Below are 12865 nucleotides of genomic sequence, written 5' to 3' on the forward strand. Positions count from 1 at the left end.
TTTTTTTTTGCCGTATTTGCAACATTCCGCATGTGGTCATGCCATGCCAGGCATCGCAGCGCACCAAAACAACAGACAATTCTGACTGTCTGTCCACCTTGGCCGTCTTAAGATTTTCATGCTAAAACTGGACTTGCGCAAAAGTCGTAAGAAAAAAGAATTGCAAGCAACGAACCTCGTATTAATGCTGCTTGCCACATGCGCTTGCATTTGGAGCCAGCCACCAGCCCCTACACTGTTGCAGCTGTGCTCATTTCCGCGTATACAAATGCGCCGCATGTATGTATGTATAAAGTTATGTCTACATAGCTCTGCATTTGCAGCAAAGTCCAAACGCGCATTGCTGCTACGCTCCAAACGTTGCTGCCTCAACTCTTCGGCTGTGACCGTGGCCATTTAATTGGAACTAGAAAAACAAGCTGGCGTTTACAGTTAGGCAGCAGAAAGTTGCACTTCGCCTGCTTTGCTGTTGGCAGCATTGACTTCCAGTGCCACTGACATTGGCCGTCGTGCCAAGCCGGCCGCCGTGCTACAATTGCATGCTGTTCATTGCTTCACCGCCTGCTGGCTTCTTCGTCTGTAGTCCACCTTCTTTATGCATTCTACCTGTCTTGACAGTTAGTTGTTACCTTTTGCCTCTGTAACTTAATGATATTATTATTATATCTGAAGTTCGTTTACACTACGTTAACTGCCCACCTCTTTCTCGGTATCTATGTATGTGTGTATATTATTAGTGTATATGTATTTTCGTTAAGCTTGCTATTCGTGCCACATATTGCTGCTTATTCTCCAGTTCCAGTCATAAATCATAGCACAGCTAGCTAGCTAGCAAATTCTACTAAGTCTTCTTTCTATCTTCGATTCTTTTTTTTTGTTTTCTAAATTTTTTTCTTTTCATATTTACTGCCTTTTACTGCTTGTGGCCAACTGTTTGCGCGCTGCTGGCATTTGTTTGGCTCGCCCGCCGATTTGCAACTGCCTGCCTGCCTGCCTTCCTAGTTTGGCTAGCTGGCTGGCGGCCTATTCGCCCATAAAATATTGTAAATGGGTTTTCTTTCTCTTAATTTTATTTAAGTTCATTCTTTCCGCCAACTGCCTCCCGGTCTTCATTTCCGTAATAACAATAACCGTTGTGACTGGTATTTTTTCCCTACTTTACAATTTATTTATCCGTATTTTTTGTTTTTGATTTTTTGTTGCCCTTGCTTTCTTTATGACTTGAAAATTATCCCTCAAACTCATCATTATTTGAACATTGATGTGTAGTTAAAATTTATGTATTCTTCTGCCTCGAGTGCGCTTATAATCATTATATTTATTATAGTAGCTTATAAACTCATTGAAGAGTGTCATTATCCTCAATTTAAGCTCATTTTTATTTGGTCAAATGAGACCAATACCACAAATGGTCGAAGTCATGTTTTAGCGATCATTTTGGCAGCGTGGATAGGTTTCAGTTTAGTCTATGTTCCAAGTCAATATACAAACGTATCATAAGGTTTTTTCCATGACAAGAAAGAACCAGACTTTCATATAATCTCTAAAGGGTTTTGCAAAATTAGGATGGTCCGATTTTCCGCCTTCTGTAGAATGTTTGAGTCGCGAAATAAATAGTTAAGTAAGGGCCCACCTCTCGTGTTTATGTCGGTAGTTCCCTACATACCGTCATGCCCACAGGAAACGCCTCCTGTAACAGTGTCTAAATTCTTCTTGTCAGCTGCTTTCACCATATTTTGTTGCCGTATCGAGGGAGGGCCGTGATAGTCATCAGTCGTGTACGAGTAGACCTCTTTCACCTCTTATTTCCTTATAGGCCCACCAATGCGGCAGAAAGTCTACCACGGTACCACTCGCGGTGTCTATCGGGCATACCATCTTTACCACATAACCTTTCTGGGCTTAAAGTTTGATGGTATAAAACGGAGAGACGAATCAACTCTGAGACAACGTTCGCCGGCTGTATTGGATCACATCCTTCTATACCGCCGCAAGGTCAGCAGCGGACCAGAGCTCTCTCCGCCTAGAGGTCGCCTCAGTATAGAGCTTCTCCGTTCACTCGTCGACACAGGATATGCCTAGCGTTCGCCCCTGACTGCAGGTGCAGACACCTACAAGAACGGATCTCCAGCAATCCGAATAATTATATAATAATACAAAGTCGTAAACCAGCGAACAGCCGCAGCAGAAACCCGTGACGCCGTTAATCCACCGTTACACCCTCTTTCAGAGGTGACCAGGTACCCGGGAGCCTCCATTAAGATATCAAAGGGCATGGAGACTAGTTTTATGCGCCCCTAGGATAGGCGTTCATCTCTGTCTACAGGCGCAGAGACCTACACCAACAGAGCTGCAGTTGTCCATCTTTAGATTACCATCCGAATGTCCTCTCGCTAAGATTGCCGGACTACACGTCCCTAGCAACTGTTCAACAGAGCTCCCTGAAAATTTTCTACACAAAGTTATTAGGAAATCTGGACTTCCGAGCCTGGTTTAAGTTTTGACAGGTTCTAAGGTTCTCTTATCGGTAATCTATTGGAATACTTTTTTCTACAGGATTGCTGATTAGTAATTTTTCGTACATTAAATAAAGGATGAGATCTCATTTTTAACTTTTGCCTCCCCTTGAAAAGGATGGGATATGCTTTTGTGCTTCGAAGAGATTAGTGTCCAGGCAAATAATTCAGGTCTCCAGAAGCATATTATTACCTCTAAAAAAATCGTCTATTTTCGTAGTCTACTCTGCTGACTTGGCAATCATTGCTTCAATAAAGTCAACCGACGTTTCGTCGGCAAAGTTTAAAAAAAAAAAGCTCAGCAGCTCTATTTATAATTATAAAGAAATATAACTTTGCTGTGACTATCCCGGAGAACAGCAATTAAGTACACTAACAAGTTCGCTGGGAGATCCATATACTGAGTATGGAAACCTCATACTTCAGCCGCAGCGTTGACGTCACCCCTAGTTTTGACGCCTCCCTTGAAGCGTTAAAGTTTTGGCGGGAACTTCGTAGCTGTATTCCCGGAAAGGGATAAGCAAATATTAGAGAAAATGTTAAAAATGCATGTAGAAAAGAAGTAGCGCTCCTAAAAGTCTATATTTGTATCTGCACCGTGAGTGTCTGTATGTCTACTAAGACAGAATGCTGATTATGGCTGACGCATGACAAGCTATTTCGGAACATTTTAGGGGAATACCAACGATTACTGAGCGAAGATAAGGTTGGTGTCATCGGGATACTTAAAATGGTTAAAAGTACATTTTACCATCGTCTTAAGCCGATTATGCCCAACTTTAACTACTTTAAAACTGGCTCAAAACCAAATGACCATCGAAAATATTCAACTAGAATTTCTCCATAAAGCAACCAGCTTGTATTCTGTTTGTGGTTTTCAACACACCCATGTATAGCTACTAGCCCAAAAAACTCAGCTTTGCAGTGTCGCCGACTCGAATCTCTTTTTCTGCATGGTTACCTTGTCATCGAAACTAATTTATTTTTTGGCTACTTGTTGCAACATTTTGCCTTCTACAGTTTTATGTTATTTTTCTACTTATTTCTCCTTTCGGCTATTCTTCTAGCTCAGTTCAACCCGCATTTGCTTCACTTACTTTTATGTCTTTGTTTGTATTGAAAATATTTGTTATGCTTGCTTTCGGCAAAATTTGTTTGCCGTACAAATTTCTGTCTCCTTTTGCGGGCTTCTTTGTTAGCTAGCCACACATTTGCTGTGCCTTAGAGTCGTTTTTGTTATTGTATTTATTTCTTTCTGTTAATTTTTTTTTGTATGAAAATCGATTACATACACAGAAACCTGCTTAAAATATCCTTGCATCACTTGCTTTATATTTGAGACTAGAAATTTCTTTGAAGTTGAAAATAGTAACTTTCTGTTGGCCAATTCCGATCGCTCTCTCTTGATTGCTTCATTCAAACGTTCGAGTTGTATCTAGTAGAGTATCGTATTGATCGAACGTTGTAGCAGTTCATATTGGACAATTCGCTTCCAATCCCAGATGGTACATTCTGTATTCGGATTCGAATAACTAGCTCTATGAATTTTGTCTATGTCTTACATTGCTTATTCCCGTTTTCGATCTATTTTTTTCATCGTCCTTAATGATTCACTTCCAAAAAGGTTCAATTTCGTTGCGTTTCAGCAACTCTCAGCGTTATTTCGTGTGACTCCCAAATATCGAACTTCTTTTGTTTAGCCTGCTCTGTTTAAATAATTCCAAACTGTCCATTGGTTAATGCTCAGTGCCTTCGCTATCTCCTGACAGCTTACATGCCGGTCTTGCTTATCCATTTGTGCCTTATTTCATCGACTTTTCCAGTGACTTGCCGAATAGAGCGAAGTGCATTTATGACTCAAAAAATGTTCGCAACGGAATCGAGTAAACCGCTTCTTTGTCCGGCGATCATTCACAGCATTCGCACCGTACACTCCAATTGGATTAGTGTTGCCAGAAGTATGGACATCAATCCGCAGAGATTTTGAATATGAGCAGTTACAATAGGCCTGCCGGCTAATGACTTTTGTTTCAACTGCCGTAATGAGGACGAAATTGAAAACATAATATCTATATAACTGCCATGCCCTTGCCTTAGCGGAGCACCATTACTTCTTCGAATACCTGACGGTCCTAAGCGCAGAAGGCACTCATGAAGTTTTTTCGATTTATTAATGTAACCAATTAATTTTTTATAGGTTGGCGGACGAGAATAAGTCGAGGCCCACAAATGATATCACAATAGACACACTAGGCCTAAGTTTGCCTCTCTCCTTAACTAGATGGTGGCTGCCAGCCAACTTAACTTTACCTACTTTTTCAACATCAAAGTCGCTGCTCTTCCTCCAACTCACTTGTTTAATCTCCGCGAAACTGGTACCCCAATCGTGTGATCGGAAAAATTTTGGGCTGTGTTCCAATCATTACAAACCATCTCAGCTGGGGCTGGTTAAATTATTTCGCCCACCCGACTAATGCAGCGTCTTTCAAGCTGAAGTCGCTCGGTCACTTGCAGTTCAAAAAGCCTAGCGGACTGCCGCAGATCTCCAAACGAGATGATGGACTTGCCAGATAGGGTACATCGGTTCCACTTTTGCAGTCCAGGAAGGGTTTAGGCATGTCGCTCGCGGGATTTAAACTAGCAAAGGACAGGTGGGATAATCTCACCACTTGTACGAATTCAAAACTTATGTGGCCAAAATGGAGCGAGAAGCGGTCGAATCGTCTCCTAATGCTGAGCAGAGGGCACTTGGCCACAGCCGTGGGCCTGCTGACAGACCCTGTTGCCATCGGCGGGCACGCGGAGAGGTTGTGGGTTCCCTACAACGACATCTGCAGAAGCTACGCGCATTGCCAACAAACCGATGAAAGTACTTAGGCTCAACACTTCTCGAAGGTTTAACCGACATAGCCAAAGTGGAAATACGGCAACTTTTGTGTTGCGGACTCCACACGATGGTCTTTAGTATGAAGGTTCTAACGTACCGCGTAGTATCACAATGGGCCCTAGTGTGCTGATGTGGTCACTGGCGGCCACTTCAACCTAATCTATCGTAATGCATCGTACACAATTTCTTTGCTGCTTTCGCCACCAACCTGTTAATTCAGATAAATTCAACATTCTATCGCATTAATTTTTATCTAAGATAAAAAAAAAAACTATGAGCTAAAAAGTAGACATTGCTTACTTGTGAACGTAGTAGCTAAGAGTCAGTGGAGACTTTGGAGTTCCAACTGGCAATAACAAATTGTGAGCGAGCATACATCTCCAAACATTAACAAAAATCAAAGAGTACTCGAACTGGAAGCAGAGAAGTCAACGCTGGCACCACATGCAACAAGCGAAGTCTACACAAAATCGAGATGCCCAACAAACTAACTGTAAAAGCGGCATATAAACTGCAGAAGCAGAGCAATCTATGAAAAATTTTCTCTGGCTGCAAATAGATAAAAACTAAGAGCGAAAAATATGTAGAAGTGGGTGTGTGCGCTGAAGAGCGCTTGTTCTTTTGCTTATCTTTCATTCTTTGGGTGTAGCAAGTTGACTTCATCATACATAGCAACAATGCTTTTAGCAGTGTTATGTAGATTTTTGAGGGTAGGTGTGTCGCGCGCGCTCATTTTATGCTTACTGGGGTAGAGAGAGGGAGAGAATTAACGAAAGCATGCCATACTTTATAATGGCACAAAATCGACTTTTCATGTGTCGTCTTTATTGTTGCTATTTTTTTTTTCGAAATGCAACTCTACAAGGCAAACGCTCTTAATTCATTGCACGTATGCTCTTAGTTCAGTGCAGTTCATGCTCTTAGTTGCAGTGAGAGCAGCACTTTGCGCTAATCACTCTGACTCTCGGGGGAAAAAATTTGTTAGCCATCTCTTCTCTTATCTGTTGGTCGGGCGCTCTTTGCTCTGCTTTATATTAAGCGAAATTGCCTACATGTGGCAACGCTGCATACGTTGCGGCGTTCCTCGTTTAACAACTACCGCCGCCGCGCCTTTGTATTGTTCTAATTGCCTTCTACAGCTGCTCGCTCGCTCGCTTTTTCGTGCGGTGGTTTTTGTTCGTTACTTCGTTCGTATTTTGCCGTCTGTTGACTGTATATTGTGTGTTGTTTTGTTCTTGTTTTCGTTTTTTGTTTTTGTTTTTGTATCTTGCCGATTGTCGACTTTCGCCTGCTGCTGTTCAACACACTGACTCAAAATCAAAATCAGCGCTCTGCTGCCGTTCAGGAGCCACTCTAGCCTCTATGTAGTGTGTGCAGCTGCTTGCCTGCCTGCCTGGTCGCCGCAATTTTCATCGCAGACTTTGCGACTTCAATTCAGTTCGCGATGGAACTTTGAACATTGTGGATCGTATTTTCCTCCAAAGTTGTATGAAGAAAATTTATTGTCGTAACGTTAAAACGTCTCTTCTCGTTTCGTCTCGCCGTAGTCACCGTTGTGGTCGTCGTCGTTGTTTTCATCCTCGCCGCCGTTTGTAACGTGTTGTTAAGCAAAATATTTAAAAGTTGCAATAAAAAATAGTATTTTGTGTGCATTTTATGCGCTGGAGAAAGAAAATTTTTCTGCTAAAAAATTTAAACAAAAAAAAATTCAGAAAAAAGCAATTTGGATAGTTCAATTAAATTCGTAACTGTTTTGTTTTTATAAAGTGAGTGTATTGAATTTTCTGTTTTCGCAGGCCTAAAGAAATACGAAGCGGCGTAAGAAAGCTTTAAAAGGCAACTGAAAGTTAACTAAAAGCATAGAGAGTCAGAGGGCGTATTTTGTTTATCTAAGAAAAATAAATACGTAAATACGAGTAAATAGGGAATTTACACAAAATTGATTTCCTTAACGGTACATGACACTTCCTCTCAGTGTCTTGATTATAAACAACGCTCGTTCAAGTCGCGCTTTATTTTACACTACGCCGCGCCTTTATGTGTGTACGTGCAACATTCAACAACGGAAGTCACAAGTTGACGGTTTAAACGATTTCCGTTCTAAGAGTGCGCCTTGAGGCTAAGTAAGCGCCCACAATTAAAAGTGCAGACTTTTATTGTACCTAACTGTAAGGCTTGGAATTCGAAAAAATTCACACAAATCTAGTGCACAGTGCCTACAAAAGAGAAAAATCATATAAAAATTCGAAAATAAAATTTTAGAGAATTTTGAAATTTCAAAAAAAATTTCGCATAAAATTACAAAACATTAAAGTTCGCCTTCAAATCGATTCCACTTGTTGGGCGTGCGCTATATGGGCGTGTAAACAGGTGTTGGAACGCCTTGTGGTATGCTTCAAAAAATTCTACATAGTTGTTTGTTTTCTTACGAAATCAATATAACGACCAATTTAAAATCAACAATCCGCACTGAAACGTGCTCGCTGCTTGTTTTTAAGGATTTCGTAATTGGATTGTGTGCATAAAAACAAAAACAACAACAACTGGCAAGATTACAAATTTTATGCTGTAAAAATCGCATTTGTTGCGCAAATACAACTACTCAAGCGCTTTCACAACAACACCAACAACAATAACAATAAAGCAGTGACACCCTGCTACGCGTGTGTGTGTGTGTGTGTGTATGTACATACATATGTATGCTTGTGTCCTTCGCGTGCTTATTATTTTATGTTCGTGTGTCTTGCTGCGGGATTAAAAAAGGATTTTATGTAGATTATTGTGCACAAATAACAACAGCCAGGCAGTGGAAGGAACAGCAGCAGCAGTAGCAACGCCACTAAGTGTGACAGTCAGCAGCAACAACAATAAAAACGATAGTCAAATAACAACAACAAACAGTTTTGCGTGAGTTATTTGCTTTTTCACAGCGTTATACGGGATTAAATTTAATTGAAACTCGCTTGTAAGAGTATTTCGTGTTGTGGCGTAGTAAAAAAAGAACAGCAACAACAGCAATAAGGCATATGAAATATGTAGAGACATGCATATGAAATTTTGAGGAAGTAAAAAAAAAAAACTTAAAAATCATTAAAAGCTGCATACAAATAAGCGCAGTTAAGCGTTTTAGCAAAAAATAAAAAATAAATCGGGAAAATTTTTTAAGCAAAAGCAAATGCATTCTAAACTTTAAATTCACGCAAATGCTGCACACAAAAACTTAACACAAAAATTTATGTTATCTTAAAAACACTTCATAAAAAATTTTCACATTTCGCTAAAAAGTGTACAAAAAAATAATTCGCAAATTATAAAAAAACACAAGTTTTCATGCAAACACAGCCTCGAAGTAGCCGGTATTGCTTTAAGTGAAATTAAAAAAAAAAAAAAAATCTAAAATTATAAAAAAAAAAAAAATATTTTGTTTCGCGCAAAAAAGTATATGTGATCCAACTAAATAACTTAAAATATAAGCATATGTGCAATAATTAGAAAAAAACTAATTTTGCTAGCCAAATTCCAAACAAAAAAATTATAAAAATTTATTTTAATTAAAAACATTACTGCTTAAAATATTTAAAGAATACTGTTAAAATACTTCGAAACGTATGAAGTTAATTGCCAATTGAAATAGCTAATTTGTATAAAAAAATTAAATTTTTTTCACGAAAAACAAAATAATTTTCATTCACAAAAAAAGCACCAAATAGTGTAAATCGCTTTATCTAACCTCCGCCGCGCAAACGTGTCTAAAGTGTAATTTATATTACAGCTGCATAGCTGCACTACACTAGCCATCACAACAACAACAACAACAATACAAATTTACAAGAACAACCAGCGCTATAGTTTACAATTGGTCTGTGCATAAATAATTCACCCGCTGAGCCCAAAGTCTGGTGAATGAATTGTAATTTCGCTGCATTTTAGTGTTGGTTTCCTGATTCGCTCTGCGTGTGTGTGTGTGTCTCTCTGTAACAGTGTGTTGGTGTTCAAGCATTTATTTACTTAGCGTTGAAGCCGAAGTGCGCTATAACACCACAATAACATTAATAGCAACAACACAAACCGGATGCTTTAATTTAAAACGCATACAAAGGCAAATACAAATTTCCTGCTGAAACAAACAAAAGAGGCAGGGCAACAAACACCCATACAAAAAAAACAAAAAAAATAAACAGATTAAAATAAATTAATACAAAAACACTTTACCACAAATCTAACTGAATTTAAAACACAAAGTGTCAAAAAAAAACACCAAAAATTTAATTCAATAACAAATAATTTCAAATTTGTGCAACAAGCTACTGCATCACCCTACTACTTTGTGTGTGTGTGAGTGCAATAATAAATACAAAATTTAGCGCTTCCAATATTCTAAACTCAACACGAAAAAACCGCCAAAAACAGGGGAATAGCTTAGCTAACTTGGCACTAAATCAGCGCTATAGTACAACTACAAGAGCAACAAAAATCAAATAAATAATAAATCAAAATCAAAAAAAAAAGAGTGCGTAAAAAAGCCGCGAAACGGACAGCAATAATATGGTCGTTTTGGAGACTGCCACCGCTTTGTTGGGCGGCCCCTACGCTCAGGGTGCACCCGCATTGAAAATGGTGCAGAAACGTTATATTGGATTACATCAATGGCTGGGACCACTGCGCAGCAAAGAGCTAAAGGAGCAAATTGTAAGTGGAGAGCAGCATGTTAATGTGCGCGATGGGAAAATTTTTCTGATTTTTTTCTTTGTTTGTTTTTGAATGCTTGAGGGAATTTTAAATGTATGTTGCACGCGTAGGAAATTTTGGTCATGAAAAATTAAGTGCAGTGAAGAAAATTAGAGGGGAAAATTGGTTTTTAGAAAGAAAAGTAGTTTTACATTAATTTTTTTTTATCTAAATAATTTTGGAGGAGTTTATCCCAATAGCTATGTATGTTTCACAGATTCAATTTATGCAAGTGAAAAATATGTATTTTCTAATACTATTACTATAATATGAAAAGTGCCAGATGAAAGAGAATGATTTTTCACTCACATTGCTGATGTGATGCAAATTTTTTTTTATGATTTTATAGAAATTCGCAAAAATTCATGTTACACGGCACGCCTCGTTTGGAATGACATCACTTGCAAGTTAAAATTATTGCTTGAAAGCGATTTCCGTAATTTTAGTTGCAGTTACACCTTGCAATTTGCGAAAGTTATTTGGTGCAAGTCTGCAAGACGGACTTTCTGAGTGTTTACACGGGCAAGTAGACCTTCGATTTCACATTTTGGCAGCAAAATTACGTAGAAAACGCGTTTGCTTTGCCACGTCTAACAGCATTTTTACACCTCGAAATTTTTTTCGAAAGTTATTTCTGCAAGAAAAGGTCCTTCTGGTGGGTGTTTACATGCAAAAGTAGACTTTCGCTTTCGCGTTTTGACAACAAAATATGTAGAAAAAGCGTTTGCATTGCCACGACTAAAATGAAATTTAAGTTTATTGAGAGCAAAAAAAAAACTTAAAAATTCACTTAATCAGAACTTTGCAAATCATTTTTCTTCCAAGTCATTTTGACACTGTTCTAGCTAACGTTTCGTTTCTTTACCTTCATCTTGGTTGAATATATTTCTAAATTTTACGTTCAACATTATTGATCAAAATCTGCATAGCCGATAGTTGCGCCTGAAATCTGCTACAACAATCCGGCAAGTAGAAGCTGCCAGATTTTTTCTATAACTTCAAAATATAACATAATATTTCTATAACTTTGAAATAAATAAATACTGGACCTCATGCAGGCTGATTTACTTTTCCGAAGCCACACTTGTATAGGACAGCCATCTCTTAGTTTTTTTTTTTAATAATTTGTTATTTTTCTGTAATATAGATTTTTTCCTTTATAATCGGGCTATACAATCATCCTTCCCACCGATTCTGATATAGAGGAAGAAGAGCTCTCTAGAAGTTCTTACGTGGGCATGTAGCTTTTTGGTTCCTCTGCTTAGTTTTCTACTATGACTCAAATTCCTAGCAATAAACCCAATCTTCGTCTCCATAAACAATCTGATGTATCATAAAGTAGACCTTAATCCCGTTAAACAGATTCGAAAACCCGCAAGTAGCCTCGACGAACTGTTGCTTCAGCAGTGGTTTCAACATTCACGTTGCCCATCTAGCGCAGGTCTTAGACATGACAAGGTGATCTTAAAAGCTGTTGAAAATGTTCCAAAATGATACTCTTTCAGTATATCTCTTTTTTTATCTAAGATCTATATTCAAGAATACATATATTTTAGGACATTTTGAATTAAGTTTGTTTGTTCAATTGGTCGCGCTACACGGTAATCGTCTTCAATGAACTTCTTGACCTGCTTGATTACATTATCACACTTAGGGCCGGTTGTTCAATGTCTGGTTATCACTACCTACAAGTTAATATACAACGACTGCTTTATCGACCATGATGTTTAACTGGGAGGTAGTGATAACACCTTGAACAACCGGTCCTTAAAAGGTGTAGCTCTTCCTAAACATCATTCCACGTAATCAGATGACAGACCGCTCTTTCATAATGATCGTCACATGAACGGTATAATTGTATCAGATAAAAAAATTACATAAAATATCAGCGTTTCTCATCATCTAAGAAAATTTCGCCAGCTAAGACATTTCGGCGAAGAACGAACCTATTTGAAACGACACACACCCTGAATATTATTCAACAACCGAGAAATGCAGAACTTGTTAAGGGATTACCATAAAAGTTCTGAGATCATTTGTCATATTTCGAAAGGCGCATTAGGGATGAGAAGAAGTGGAGCTAACGCTGATTTTCGGGGCAACAGAATGAAAAACAACCTCTTCCCTGAGTCCCCTGCCACTGACATTTCTTCAAATTCCGACTTGATCGACGAAATGAAAAGAATACGCATTTGTCCTTCATATATCCATTTCGGTGTTGTTATTTCAAAACCTTGGCGACAAGAAGCGTCTGTTATTTGGAATGAAGGTAGCTAGACACATTTCCCTTCGTCGATCCATTGAAGTTTCTTTGAAGCGATTATCGTAAGATCAATAGTATATCACTCTGTATTGTTCTCTCTCTCTCTCTCTACTCGAAAATACAAAAAAAAATTATCTTAGAAGTAATGAGTATTTAGGCGCTGATATCTTTTTCTTCTTTCCCTAAACATTTTTTTTTCAACATATTTTGTTTTCTTATCTCTCTACATATTTTCGCGCAGTGCACTTCTCGTAATGCTCTGTCGTGCAACAGTTTGTTGTTTTTATTTTATAGCACTTACTACACTTCTAAGTGATTTTCATTTCCTTTTTGCGTTCGTTTTTTTTCCTGTTGGTATTTCGTTTAGTTTAGTTTTGATGTGTTCGTCGTACTACTCTCGTTCATATTTTATGCGCTCAATACTTTTTGACATTTTGTGGTTAAAATTTATGAGTTGATGATTAATGTGTT

At 38.4% G+C, this 12865-nt stretch overlaps 2 protein-coding genes across 7 annotated transcripts in view; both read left to right on the plus strand.

Moving 5' to 3' along the window:
• Window positions 1-12865, plus strand: part of LOC118743617 (maternal protein pumilio-like) — a 678449-nt gene that overhangs the window by 415175 nt on the left and 250409 nt on the right. The window lies entirely within an intron of this gene.
• The window catches only part of LOC118743586 (maternal protein pumilio-like), a 549911-nt gene continuing 543746 nt past the window's right edge, over window positions 6701-12865 (plus strand). For 4 of the 5 annotated variants that reach the window (XM_036476352.1, XM_036476370.1, XM_036476364.1 and 1 more), the window contains exon 1: window positions 9022-10092. In XM_036476352.1, the coding sequence (XP_036332245.1) occupies window positions 9949-10092 (144 nt within the window). In that variant the 5' untranslated portion in view covers window positions 9022-9948. Of the gene's footprint in view, window positions 7026-9021; window positions 10093-12865 lie in introns of those variants that run through there. The other variant, XM_036476359.1, reaches the window with a different exon arrangement.

This window comes from Rhagoletis pomonella, unplaced genomic scaffold (assembly GCF_013731165.1).
Source record: "Rhagoletis pomonella isolate Grant_MI unplaced genomic scaffold, Rhpom_1.0 Rhpom_scaffold_00001, whole genome shotgun sequence".
Taxonomy (NCBI): domain Eukaryota; kingdom Metazoa; phylum Arthropoda; class Insecta; order Diptera; family Tephritidae; genus Rhagoletis; species Rhagoletis pomonella.